The 14,904-nt window shown below is 38.9% G+C and overlaps 1 protein-coding gene across 4 annotated transcripts in view; it reads right to left on the bottom strand.

Annotated features, from left to right (window-relative positions):
• Window positions 1-14,904, bottom strand: part of tie1 (tyrosine kinase with immunoglobulin-like and EGF-like domains 1) — a 115,364-nt gene that overhangs the window by 48,532 nt on the left and 51,928 nt on the right. For 3 of the 4 annotated variants that reach the window (XM_061975673.2, XM_061975671.2, XM_061975674.2), the window contains exons 2-4: window positions 11,430-11,726; window positions 11,254-11,364; window positions 11,028-11,183 (exon numbers count right to left, since the gene is read on the bottom strand). In XM_061975673.2, coding sequence (XP_061831657.1) covers window positions 11,028-11,183; window positions 11,254-11,364; window positions 11,430-11,706 — 544 coding nt within the window. In that variant the 5' untranslated portion in view covers window positions 11,707-11,726. Of the gene's footprint in view, window positions 1-11,027; window positions 11,184-11,253; window positions 11,365-11,429; window positions 11,727-12,468; window positions 12,550-14,904 lie in introns of those variants that run through there. The other variant, XM_061975672.2, reaches the window with a different exon arrangement.

Here is a 14,904-nt window from a genome sequence, read left to right as displayed (position 1 = left end):
TCTTTTTCCCTTTTCGGAGTATAAGTCGCTCAGGAGTATAAGTCGCACCGGCCGAAAATGCATAATAAAGAAGGAAAAAAAACATATATAAGTCGCACTGGAGTATAAGTCACATTTTTTGGGGAAATTTATTTGACAAAACCCAACACCAAGAATAGACATTTGAAAGGCAATTTAAAATAAATAAAGAATAGTGAACAACAGGCTGAATAAGTGTACGTTATATGAGGCATAAATAACCAACTGAGAACGTGCCTGGTATGTTAACGTAACATATAATGGTAAGAGTCATTCAAATAACTATAACATATAGAACATGCTATACGTTTACCAAACAATCTGTCACTCCTAATCGCTAAATCACATGAAATCTTATACGTCTAGTCTCTTACGTGAATGAGCTAAATAATATTATTTGATATTTTACGGTAATGTGTTAATAATTTCACACATAAGTCGCACCACCGGCCAAACTATGAAAAAAACTGCGACTTATAGTCCGAAAAATACGGTATATATTTTTTTTTTTCAATGTTTTTATTGTTTTTATAAATGGCTGTGATGATAATGTCAATGAGGGATTTCTAATCACTGCTATGTTGGAATTCTTATGAATATTGATACTGTTGTTGATATTATTCATTCTTGTTTGACTACTTTTGGATTGTTTTGTGTCACGTTTGTGTGTCTTTTCAATTGCTCTGTTGATTGCTATTCTGTATGTTGCTGGGCCGGGTTTGGTTTTGGAACTGGAATTGTATTATTATGGTATTATTGTGTATGATTTTGTTGGATTGATTAATAATAATAAAAAAATATGTAAAAAAATTGCTCATAACAGGCAGCAAACAATGCAGGTAATAGAGAGTCATCCATTCCGCCTAGAAAGCTTTACATGGATTAGCACCTCATTATATCCCGGACCTCATCCAAATGTACACTCCTGCGCGCACTCTGAGGTCCGAGAGCCAGCTCCAGCTTGTGGTGCCCAAGACCAGACTTAAAACCAGGGGAGACAGGGCCTTCTCTGTGGTCGGCCCTAAGCTCTGGAACACTCTGACCCTCCATGTTCGAACTGCTCAGTGGAGTGTTTTAAGTCTCGTCTTAAGACCCACTTTTATTCTTTGGCTTTTTATCACTATGTGAGTTGTGTGGTCTTCTGTGGTTTCTATTTATTGTTTTAATTGGTTTTACCCTTTAAAATAGTTTTTAATCATATTTATTTTTATATTGTTTATATATTGTTTTTATATATATGTTTGTTTTTTGTTTTTATTCAGTCATTGGTGGAGCTAAGGATAATATTTGAATATTGTTTTTAATACTGTTGTGCAGCACTTTGGAAACATGTATGTTGTTTAAATGTGCTATACAAATAAAGTAGATTGGATTGGATTAGAAAGCCCTCAGAAAACCATCCATAGATCCTCTAACACTGTTTATATACATGCTGTACGTATGTATGTGATGTAGTAACACAATGCATGATAACATGTAATATTTACGGTATTTTGGTCATTTTAAGCATTGCCATAACTTAAAGGCCTACTGAAATGCAATTTTCTTATTTAAACGGGGATAGCAGGTCCATTCTATGTGTCATACTTGATCATTTTGCGATATTGCCATATTTTTGCTGAAAGGATTTAGTAGAGAACATCGACGATAAAGTTCGCAACTTTTGGTCGCTGATAAAAAAGCCTTGCCTGTACCGGAAGTAGCAGACGAGTAGCGTGACGTCACAGGTTGTGGAGCTCCTCACATCTGCACATTGTTTACAATCATGGACACCAGCAGCGAGAGCGATTCGGACCGAGAAAGTGACGATTTCCCCATTAATTTGAGCGAGGATGAAAGCTTCGTGGATGAGGAAAGTGAGAGTGAAGGACTAGAGGGCAGTGGGAGCGATTCAGATAGGGAAGATGCTGTGAGAAGCGGGTGGGACCTGATATTCAGCTGGGAATGACTAAAACAGTAAATAAACACAAGACATATATATACTCTATTAGCCACAACACAACCAGGCTTATATTTAATATGCCACAAATTAATCCCGCATGACAAACACTTTCCCCCTCCCGTCCATATAACCCGCCAATACAACTCAAACACCTGCACAACACACTCAATCTCACAGCCCAAAGTACCGTTCACCTCCCCAAAGTTCATACAGCACATATATTTCCCCAAAGTCCCCAAAGTTACGTACGTGACATGCACATAGCGGCACTCGCGTACGGGCAAGTGATCAAATGTTTGGAAGCCGCAGCTGCATGCGTACTCACGGTACCGTGTCTGCGCATCCAACTCAAAGTCCTCCTGGTAAGAGTCTCTGTTGTCCCAGTTCTCCACAGGCCAATGGTAAAGCTTGACTGTCATCTTTCGGGAATGTAAACAAAGAAACACCGGCTGTGTTTGTGTTGCTGCAGTCGGCCGCATTACACCGCTTCCCACCGACAGCTTTCTTCTTTGCTGTCTCCATTGTTCATTGAACAAATTGCAAAAGATTCACCAACACAGATGTCCAGAATACTGTGGAATTTTGCGATGAAAACAGACAATCTAATAGCTGGCCACCATGCTGTCCGAAAATGTCCTCTACAATCCGTGACGTCACGTGCAGGCGTCATCATACCGAGACGTTTTCAGCAGGATATTTTGCGCGAAATTTAAAATTGCACTTTAGTAAGCTAACCCGGCCGTATTGGCATGTGTTGCAATGTTAAGATTTCATCATTGATATATAAACTATCAGACTGCGTGGTCTGTAGTAGTGGGTTTCAGTAGGCCTTTAATTCCTGGGCGCAATGATTTCACAGAGTGAACGCTACTTCCTTCAAGAAAAAAAACATAGAAAACACTTTCTGTGTTTGCTACCACTAAGGGCAGACTTCATGGCAGCCTTGGAGAGTTAGCATGTAGCACTATTGCTAAAAGTTTCCACCAAAAACCTTTTTAAAAAAAGTGACTTACAATATCCGCTCTCAATTGGGTGCCGACTGATGATATGTTTGTATCTTTCAGCACATGTGCTCTCCTTCAGCTGCTAAATCCAGCACAATCCTCACTCCTCAGATGAAAACGCCGGGAGGAAACATTTACAGAGTCCTCCGAGAGGTGTTGTTGGGTTTCATGCTTTGTTCCGTTTGTTTAAATCAAGTATCCACTGCTGTGGTATTTCAACGTTGACCAACTTCGCGGCTTAGTGCCACAACCTTCTGCTATACATGTGAGATGCAGGATTTACAACCCAACATTAACTTTCACAAAATCAAAGGCAATACAGCAGCAGAAGAAACTCAAGTAGCTCGCTAGTGTCCGGAGGAGCAGTGTGAGCAAGGCAATGTGCCTCGACGCCCAAAAAGTAGTTCCTCAGCTTTAGCTCTTACAATAACAATGCAGCTTTAGCTTGGTTAATTTGCAGGTCACGCCATGTCAATGGAGTTTTGTTGGCAGCTTTGGGAGGTTTTTAGAGCGCTTTATTGGCAGAGAAGATGAATCCCAATTACCTGCATTGTTAACCGCCTTGTACTAGCAGTTTTTCACGATTTAGAATGCACAGAAAAAGGTAAGACGTGTGAGTTGGCTGCAGCGCAGATGCAGGGGCTGCCTTTACAAAGTAATAATGCTTATTTTCTAGATGAATAAAATAATATAATAGCTGAGCTGCTAACATTTGCTGGGGATGTTTTGATATGTGTCATAAGAAATGTGCGACATCACTTCCTGTTCTTAACCCTTATTAAGAAAAACATAATTGGTTGGTGGTAGACACTTTTAACACACACGGACTATTGAAACAACATGGATGAGGTTCACAATGACCTTTTTGCTAATGTGCGCAAAGATAATATTTTTTTCATCTATTAGGATTGCACGATTCTGTAAAAAGTGTAATAGATAGAATAGAATAGAATAGAAAGTACTTTATTGATCCCTGGGGGAAATTCAGCACCACAGTTCGCTCACAATAGACAATAAATACTATTACTATACTATTATTAAAAATACTAATGACTGCCTGATTTAGGGTTGAGATTGTGATTCTCTCAGCCACTGTGTTTCATACACGATATGTTTAAAATGATCATTATTATTACACTTCTCATGGTCTCGTGCTGCTTGAAAGAAACTTCCAATGTTCGGAAGGATAGCTTTTTAAAATAGACAAAAATAGAATGCTAAATATAATATATCAAGTCAGAAATATTGCACCCTTGGATCGTTGATAGTACATTTGTGCATGTAACAAAGAAATGTCAAAAGAAAAGTTATCCTTTAGTGCAATCGCTCCTCCAGCAAGCTGATGAATATTAGCCAAGTTGAGCCAACTTGCCAGTGAAGAAGAAGTCGTGCTCACAACAGTGCAATGTGAGTCCAAGAGTGCAATTGCAGCATTTATCTGTGATAAAATAAAGACACAAATCTTTGTCATTAAGAAACTAGATAGCATGTTAGTGTTAAGTCTATTTGATTTTTTGTACAACTCTATTGATGGGCCTAGCACCAAACTCTGGGCCCCCATACACAAGACTCCGAAAGGGCCCCCCATACCACGCCAAACCCAATTTCGCCGCCCCATACACACACTTGGTATGTTTGTTTACATGCACTAAAAACTAGAGATGGCTTTTTTGCCGATGTACGATATTCCGATATTGTCCAACTCTTAATTACCGATACCGATATCAACCGATACCGATATATACAGTTGTGGAATTAACACATTAATATGCCTAATTTTGTTGTGATGCCCCGCTGGATGCATTAAACAATGTAACAAGGCTTTCCAAAATAAATCAACTCAAGTTATGGCCATATTTATTATTGAAGTCACAAAGTGCATTATTTTTTTTAACATGCCTCAAAACAGCAGCTTAGAACTTGGGACATGCTCTCCCTGAGAGAGCATGAGGAGGTTGAGGTGGGCGGGGTTAGGGGGGGTTGAGGTGGGGGGGTTAGGGTTCACAGTGTGGCGCATAATTGTAACAGTGTTAAAGTTGTTTATACGGCCACCCTCAGTGTGAACTGCATGGCTGTTGACCAAGTATGCTTGGCATTCACTTGTGTGTGTGAAAAGCCGTAGATATTATGAGATTGGGCCGGCACACAAAGGCAGTGCCTTTAAGGTTTATTGGTGCTCTGTACTTCTCCCTATGTCCGTGTACACAGCGGCGTTTTAAAAAGTCATACATTTTACTTTTTGAAACCGATACCGATAATTTCCGATATTACATTTTAAAACATTTATTGGCCGATAATATCGGGAGTCCGATATTATCGGACATCTCTACTAAAAACAAATTATTGCATGGATTTGGTTGAAACCGGCATTTTAAAACACATTTAAAAACCTAATTAGGTTTTTGACTTTTAAAAACGGGATTAAATTAACGCCTCTAGAACATGTTTAGAAAAAACTTCACTAAATAATCTGGTTCTATTTAAAAAATAAAATAAAATAAAAATTCCCAAGAAAGTGCCAACACATTCAAAGTAAAGTGGCCAGCATATGTTTACAGATCATTTTCACTTTAATATGATTATAAATCTGTCAAGTTTTCTTTTACTTCAGAGTGTAAAATACAGCTTTTCTGATATTCACGTAGGATTATCATTAGTGGATAATATGAAAAACAATATAATTACTTCATTATTGGTATGATTATATTATCATTAGTGTATCTTCTGCTGGTTAACTTTACCTCTGTCTTTAAAAAATGGTAACGTCTCTGTAACATTCATTGAGGGTCCTTGAACGCACCACAATTATGGGCAATGAGATGCAACTATGAAACTTGCACATAACTTTATCCTCTTCTGCCACAAATAGATTTATTATATTTTTTACCGTTTTACCTTACCTTTCCTCATCCTGGTTCCAAAATGCTGGTGCTGTGTATGAATGCTGAAAGGTCAGCATTGTTGAGTAAAATGTTCAAAGTTAGGCGTTTCCGCAGTCTCGGTGGAATGAACAATTATGTATTTTTGATAAGAGGTGTAGGTAGTCTTAGATAGGGATGGGAATCGAAAACTAATTCTTGTTGAGAACCGGCTCACAGGGTTTGGATTCCTGGGAATCATTTGACAGTTTTGTCACAGGGGTGTCAAACTCAAATACAGAGTGGGCCAAAATTTAAAACTGAACAAAGCCACGGGCCACGGTTGAACAAATTAACCTTTTAATAGGGACCCAAACAAGTTTTGCATTGAATATTGAACAAGCAAGGCTTATATAACTTTATAGTGACATGCAAAATCGAGTTTCAAATAATAATAATAATAATTAAAAAATATCAATGGCATATCAAATACAATTTAAATAAAAATGGAATGCCTCTTTTCTATTTGCAGCCTTCTGAGGTAAATATCAATATCAACATTAACTTTTTATACAGGCTAATAAATTTGAAAATAAAATAACAATGAATAAACCAACCATTCAGGACTTTAAACTGCCCAGTTTGCAACACACTGATCTAATCTGATGTGCCCAAGCCAAATACCTGGCATCTTTTCTTGGATGCTAGTTCATTAATGTCGGGGCTCAGGCTTTGAGCTGAGGCAACCTTCATTATCGAATGAAGGTGTTCATCAGTCATTATATCTCGTAGTCCACCCGGACCACAGTCTTGGGGGCGTGCCTTAAAGACACTGCATTTAACGTCCTCTACGAGCTGTCGTCACGTCCGCTTTTCATCCATTCTAACAACGTGCCGGCCCAGTCACAAGATATGTGCGGCTTCTGTACGCACACACACGTGAATGCAACGCATACTTGATCAACAGTGATACAGGTTACAATGAGGGTGGCCGTATAAATATCTTTAACACTGTTAGAAATATACACCACACTGTGAATCCACACCAAAAAAGAATGACAAACACATTTCGGGAGAACATCCGCACCATAACACAACATAAACACAACAGAACAAATACCCAGAACCCTTTGCAGCATTAACTCTTCCGGGACGCTACAAAATACACCCCCGCTACCACCAAACCCAACACACACACACACACACACAAACCTTGTAGTGTCCCGGAAGAGTTAGTGCTGCAAAGGGTTCTGGGTATTTGTTTTGTTGTGTTTATGTTGTGTTACTGTGCGGATGTTCTACCAAAATGTGTTTGTCATTCTTGTTTGGTGTGGGTTCACATTGTGGCGTATATTTCTAACAGTGTTAAAGTTGTTTATATGGCCACCCTCAGTGTAACCTGTATCACTGTTCATCAAGTATGCGTTGCATTCACTTGTGTGTGCGTGCAGAAGCCGCACATATTATGTGACTTGCCCAGCACTCGGACTGGATGAAAAGCGGAGGTGACGATTTTCGGGAGGGGCACTGAAATTTGGGAGTCTCCTGGGAGGGTTGGCAAGTATGAGACTTAGCGGTGAATGCGGTGTTATCGTGGCACCGCCGCTGTATATAATCGGTGGGCCAGCTCTAGTGTTAATTTGGCCCGCGGGCCAGAGTTTGACACCCATGCTTTATAGCGATATTTGTGGGCCCCCATGACATCATCATCGCGAAGCGCTGATCAGCAGCACACACGTTAGAATTATTCACGAGAAAGGAAGGCAAGAGGGCAATTCGCAATACTTGGAAAGTCAGTATTGCATCAAATTGAGAAACTACTAGCAGAAGCATTAGCAGACACAGCATGTGATAACATTGAGTGAATGATGCGTTTTCCATCCCCTCCGAAATGAAAGTGAATCACCACTGTAGCTAACTAACAAACTAACACTACTTATCATGTTAAAAAATGCTGTTATTAACTGCAAACGTGAAATAAATGTTTGTCATGCATCACATGACGAGATGGCGTCTGACCAGCAGTTTGCACGCCACCTTCCGAAGAGGAGTTCTCCACAGCTGGCGACATCGTGATTAGTTAGAACTATCACGAATGCTTACTAAAACAGCAGATATGCATAACTTTTGTCTAAATAATGGATCATTTTCATAGTTGGTGGTTGAACAATTGCACAGTGTACTTCTACTTGACTTAACTTGCTTGTTGTATTTGTCTTTACTGACATAGTTGTACTTACTTTTGAGTGCTCAGCATATATACTGTGCATACATTTAAGAAAATTATACTTTTAATTTCTATGAGAAAAATGTCAAACATGTTACTTAACATTTTGTGTAATTGTCATTTGTCACATAATCATTTACGTTGTATTTTATCTAGTTGTGTTTGTCAAAACAAAATATTTTTTTCTGGCACTTACAAAGTTGATGCTAATTAACTTGATTGCTATCCTTTCATCCAAATGAGAATCGATAAGATAATTGATAAAGAACCAAACCGTTCAGCAGAATCAAAATCGGAATTGTAAAAATCTAATCAATTCCCATCCCTAGTCTCAAGCAACAATATTATTGAACGTTCACGGCTATGATCATTTTAAATGAACATTTATGACGTATTTTTATTTACAAAAGAACGAAGCCTGAAAATAAGCAATGGAGGTCGTGTACTGTCAGCTACCATTGATAATTGGGAGCAGCTTTACAACACATGTGCAAACCATGATGCAGTTTAGGAAACCTTTGCAAGCAGACTTTTCTTATGCACATCAAGGCAAATTATTTTACTAAATACAAAACCCAAAACCAGTGAAGTTGGCACGTTGTGTAAATCGTAAATAAATACAGAAAACAATGATTTGAAAATCCATTTCAACTTATATTCAATTGAATAGACTGCAAAAGCAAGATAATTAACGTTCGAACTGAGACACTTTTTTATTTTTTGCAAATATTAGCTCATTTGGAATTTGATGCCTGCAACATGTGTCATGTCGGGGTGATCATGTTTTGTTTTAGTCATGTTCGGTTTTGTTTTTGGACTTTTTGTGCACTTTTGTTTTGTTTTGTCACCATAGCAACCATTAGTTTTCACCTGTCACGTCACGCACCTGTTTCAGGTTTTGAGTCACGCACCTGTTTTCGTTAATCATGTCTGTAGTATTCATTGTTTTCAGTCTGTCTTTCTGGTGACATCCCGCATTCATACCCCTGTCACACTCTGTCTACCTCTGCGCACTTCATGCCATGTCCAAGTAAGTTTTTTTCTATTAATGCCACAGTTAGTGTTTTTGTTTAATTGTTCACAGTTTTTTGCCCACGTGCAAGTCTTTTTGTTTCGTTAGTCAAGTTTGTACTTCCGCCTTGAGCGCGCTTTTTGTTCCTTTGAGTGTTATACATAAATATGTATTTACCTTCACGCCATGACCAGTTCAGCTTTACTTGCATCTCGGGAAAACAAACACACCACAGTCCCCGTCTTGACAACATGTGTCAAAAAAGCTGGCACAAGTGGCAAAAAAGACAAACAAAGTTGAGGAATGCTCATCAAACACTTATTTGGAATATCCCACAGTTGAACATGCTAATTGGGAACAGGTGGGTGCTATGATTGGGTATAAAAAGCAGCTTCCATGAAATGCTCAGTCATTCACAAACAAGGATGAGGCGAGGGTCACCACTTTGTGAACAAATGCATGAGCAAATTGTCGAACAGTTTAAGAACAACATTTCTCAATGAGCTAATGCGCCACACATTTTCAATGGGAGACAGGTCTGGACTACAGGCAGGCCAGTCTAGTACCCACACTCTTTTACTATGAAGCCACGTTGATGTAACACGTGGCTTGGCATTGTCTTGCTTAAATAAGCAGGGGCGTCCATGGTAACGTTGCTTGGATGGCAACATATGTTGCTCCAAAACCTGTATGTACCTTTCAGCATTAATGGCGCCTTCACAGATGTGTAAGTTACCCATGTCTTGGGCACTAATACACCTCCATACCATCACAGATGCTGGCTTTTCAACTTTGCGCCTATAACAATCCGGATGGTTCTTTTCCTCTTTGGTCCGGAGGACACGACGTCCACAGTTTCCAAAAACAATTTGAAATGTGGACTCGTCAGACCACAGAACACTTTTCCACTTTGTATCAGTCCATCTTAGATGAGCTCAGGCCCAACGAAGCCGACGGCATTTCTGGGTGTTGTTGATAAACGGTTTTCGCCTTGCATAGGAGAGTTTTAACTTGCACTTACAGATGTAGCGACCAACTGTAGTTACTGACAGTGGGTTTCTGAGGTGTTCCTGAGCCCATGTGGTGATATCCTTTACACACTGATGTCGCTTGTTGATGCAGTACAGCCTGAGGGATCGAAGGTCACGGGCTTAGCTGCTTACGTGCAGTGATTTCTCCAGATTCTCTGAACCCTTTGATGATATTACGGACCGTAGATGGTGAAATCCCTAAATTCCTTGCAATAGCTGGTTGAGAAAGGTTTTTCTTAAACTGTTCAACAATTTGCTCACGCATTTGTTGACAAAGTGGTGACCCTCGCCCCATCCTTGTTTGTGAATGACTGAGCATTTCATGGAATCTACTTTATACCCAATCATGGCACCCAGCTGTTCCCAATTTGCCTGTTCACCTGTGGGATGTTCCAAATAAGTGTTTGATGAGCATTCCTCAACTTTATCAGTATTTATTGCCACCTTTCCCAACTTCTTTGTCACGTGTTGCTGGCATCAAATTCTAAAGTTAATGACAAAAAAATAATGTTTACCAGTTTGAACATCAAATATGTTGTCTTTGTAGCATATTCAACTGAATATGGGTTGAATTTTTTTTGCAAATCATTGTATTCCGTTTATATTTACATCTAACACAATGTCCCAACTCATATGGAAACGGGGTTTGTAAGTTTGAACGTTAAGTATCTTGTCTTTGCAGTCTATTCAATTGAATATAAGTTGAAAAGGATTTGCAAATCATTGCATTCTGTTTTTATTTACCATTTACATAACGTGCCAACATCAGTGGTTTTGGGTTTTGTAATACAGTTCTATACCATACTGTATTTTTTGCATACTTAAGCAACGTTTATGTTAGTGGAGCAGTGTAACATCTGTATGTCATTAAAGGAATTGCTACATCTGGCGCTCAAGGCGTTAAACGTCCATTATTAGGGGTGTTTCCCACAAACCTCTGACAATGAGTCTCATCCAGGCCCCCTGCAGAGGACTGTCCCCCACGTAGCTGGCACTGTAGATGCCTTCATTGGCAAAAGCTGCGTTCTCCACGGTCAGAACAGCAGTGCGGTTGACCATGTCGTTCCAGTGAGTCATGTAATAGTAATTTCCTACACAAAGTGCATGATTATTGACATTGATTTAAATGTATCCTGTAGCAAGAGCGTCAATCTGCTCTACCGTTGTACTTCCAGGTCACGTCCCTCTTTTGGGAGCTGAGGAGCTGCATGCTGAGGTGAACCGTTTCCCCTTTATTGGCAGTCAGAGTCAGGTGATTCGGGACAAAGTTTGCTGTGAATAATAACATGATACATGTTGATATCATGCATGTTTATATGTATGATATGTGAACGTACCTCTGCCAAAGTTGTTAATCATTGTGACCGTCTCAAGCGGAGGAACCTCCTGAGTGGATTCGCAGTAAAATATACCGATGTTATCCAGGTCTTTGAAGTCTCTGGCCACCACTTTCTTGTTCCTGGGTTTATGTAGTTTGAAATTTGGCATCTTTGGGAATATGAGGATTTTGTTGTCTCTCTTAATGTCCAGTTCCACATGGGCAGGCGTGCGGTCTCCGTTGATACATGAGATGGAAAAGTGATTTACTTTGGTGACCTCTGCTGTCGATATCATGGTTAAGTCGATCACAGCATCTGTAAGAAAGGAGTTTGTCATTAAAATGATCTTTGTATTCTATAAAAAGGAACAATTTTAGCATCTGTTCAACATTTAACAGGGCTTTACAAATTATATTCAAGCACATAGTGAGTTATTATTGAGACAATACAAAGACAGATTTGCTTTTATTTCGGGCCTAATTTGATTAGGAAAAAAGCTTCAATGTACATTGTGTTGCTTTGAATAATAATTTAATGAGTGTAAATAGTAAAAATTTAACAAATCCGCATTGCATGGAGTGCCCAGAACTTTAAATATGCCCACTCAAAGTTCGTACATCCACGCGCACATTCACTGTACAAACATACATATATAATTACTGTACATATACAAGTACAAATAAATGCAAACACTCGTGCATATAATCACGTTTCATCAAACATATATTAATGTTGTTGCCCTAGGGCTGGGGTCGGCAACCCAAAATGTTGAAAGAGCCATATTGGACCAAAAATACAAAAACAAATCTGTCTGGAGCCGCAAAAAAATAAAAGCCATATTACATACAGATAGTGTGTCATGAGATATAAATTGAATTAAGATGACTTAAAGGAAACTAAATGAGCTCAATTATACCTACAAATGAGGTATAATGATGCAATATGTACATATAGCTAGCCTAAATAGCATGTTAGCATCGATTAGCTTGCAGTCATGCAGTGACCAAATATGTCTGATTAGCACTCCACACAAGTCAATAACATCAACAAAACTCACCTTTGTGGATTCATGCACAACGTTAAAGGTTTGGTGGACAAAATGAGACAGAAAAGGAAGTCGCATAAAACACGTCCGAGGAAGTCGGAGAAAGTTATATATGTAAACAAACTACGGTGAGTTCAAGGACCGCCAAAATTAGTAGGACAAAACGGCGCTCGCCAAATACTGGAATCAGTAAAGCATGTTTAATATAAACAGTGTGCTTTATAACAATTAGGGAGGTTTGTGTCATGTTTGCCATCCTACAGAAACCATATTAAAACAACACAAAAAATATTTTCCCCTCAACTTTTTACATTTTTCATACATTTTTGAAAAAGCTCCAGAGAGCCACTAGGGCGGCGCTAAAGAGCCGCATACGGCTCTAGAGCCGCGGGTTGACAACCCCTGCCCTAGTAGTGGAAACTGGGTAACACATGGCACACTGACTAAGCCTAACCTATGTTACTATGACAATCTACAAGGTTAATATAGTTGGCTTCTCTTTCTTCTCCTCCATTTATCTGCTTTCTTTTGTATTTCAAGTTATCATTACATATACTGTATGTATTGTTGCATTTGAACAATTGTATTGTTGATAATAGAGGTAGTTATTGTTATTACCGTATTTTTCGGAGTATAAGTCGCACCGGAGTATAAGTCGCACCTGCCGAAAATGCATAATAAAGAAGGAAAAAAACATATATAAGTCGCACTGGAGTATAAGTCGCATTTTTGGGGGAAATTTATTTGATAAAAGCCAACACCAAGAATAGACATTTGAAAGGCAATTTAAAATAAATAAAGAATAGTGAACAACAGGCTGAATAAGTGTACGTTATATGAGGCATAAATAACCAACTGAGAACGTGCCTGGTATGTTAACGTAACATATTATGGTAAGAGTCATTCAAATAACTATAACATATAGAACATGCTATACGTTTACCAAACAATCTGTCACTCCTAATCGCTAAATCCCATGAAATCTTATATGTCTAGTCTCTTACGTAAATGAGCTAAATAATATTATTTGATATGTTACGGTAATGTGTTAATAATTTCACACATAAGTCGCTCCTGAGTATAAGTCGCACCCCCGGCCAAACTATGAAAAAAACTGCAACGTATAGTTCGAAAAATACGGCATTCATTATCAAAAGTGCTATTTCTATTGGTATTTCCACCCATCTATTTTCTACAGCTTGTCCCTTTTGGGGTCGCGGGGGGTGCTGGAGCCTATCTCAGCTGCATTCGGGCGGAAGGCGGGGTACACCCTGGACAAGTCGCCGAAAAGGGGGGGTAAAGGAGACGGATTCTAGGGGCCCATGATGGGGGGGGCCCAGAGAGGCCCCTAATGATGATGAAATTATAATACAGAAAAAATAATGACACTGTGTTGGGGGCCCTGTAAAGATTTTTTTCATGGGGCCCAAAATCCCTAGCGGCGCCCCTGCACCCTGGACAAGTCGCCACCTCATCACAGGGCCAACACAGATAGACAGACAACATTAACACTCACATTCACACACTAGGGGTATTTGTATTGCTCCATTTGTAGTGTAATAATATTCATTGTCATTTCTGTATAATTATTTATTTCACTAACCGCTTCTTTGCTATCACTTTTACCATCATATTTGCTGATGTTGTTCTATTGTTGTTGTTGTTGTTGTTGTTGTTATTGTTGTTGTGTTTGTCTCTCTGTCTTTTCCCCCTCTTGTCCCCACAATTTCCCCCTCTGTCTTCCTTTTTTTCTCTTTCTATCCCCTCCTGCTCCAGCCCGGCTGCACCAAATAATATTATAAATCCATTTAATAAAGTCAAATACAAATAAGGCAACAAGAGAAGTATCCCACACTTATCTTTTGTAAAGTACATTTGTACAGCCGATATGGGCAACTACATCAACAATATGATTTGCCTGAGAAGCTGGACAGGACAAAAAAATAAAATAAAAAAAATAAAAAAATAAATATGCAGACGTAGTTTCTGCATGGCCGCTGCAGTGAGCGAGCGCACATGAGAGCTGTGGTGCACTGTAAGAAATGTAATTGTAAATTCACAGCGATTTACTGGCTAATAATTGCAATTATTTTACAGTAATATTTACACTAATTCACTGTGAAATATCTGTACAGTAATTTCCTCTAACCGCAGGGTTGGGGTTTTACTGTAATTAAAATAAAGTTACAACTAAATGCTGTAACTTCAAAATTGTAATTTTATACTTAATCAGAGTCGATTTAACAGCATGCCGCCACTTACTGTACAAGAGTGTGCAACATAGTCTACAACACCTCTAAAAGAACAAATCCGTCTGAAATTACAGTAGTTTGTTGTAATATTACAGAGAACTATGATTGCAGTATTTCACTGTGAAATAACAGTTAATTGCTGGGAAATAAAAATATATTGTATGTTAGAGTAAATTTTTACTACAAGATTTTATTG

The sequence above is a fragment of the Nerophis lumbriciformis genome, linkage group LG14, assembly GCF_033978685.3.
Source record: "Nerophis lumbriciformis linkage group LG14, RoL_Nlum_v2.1, whole genome shotgun sequence".
Taxonomy (NCBI): Eukaryota; Metazoa; Chordata; class Actinopteri; order Syngnathiformes; family Syngnathidae; genus Nerophis; species Nerophis lumbriciformis.
The sequence above is the reverse complement of the archived record's forward strand: the minus strand, read 5'-3'. Positions and strand labels throughout refer to the sequence as shown.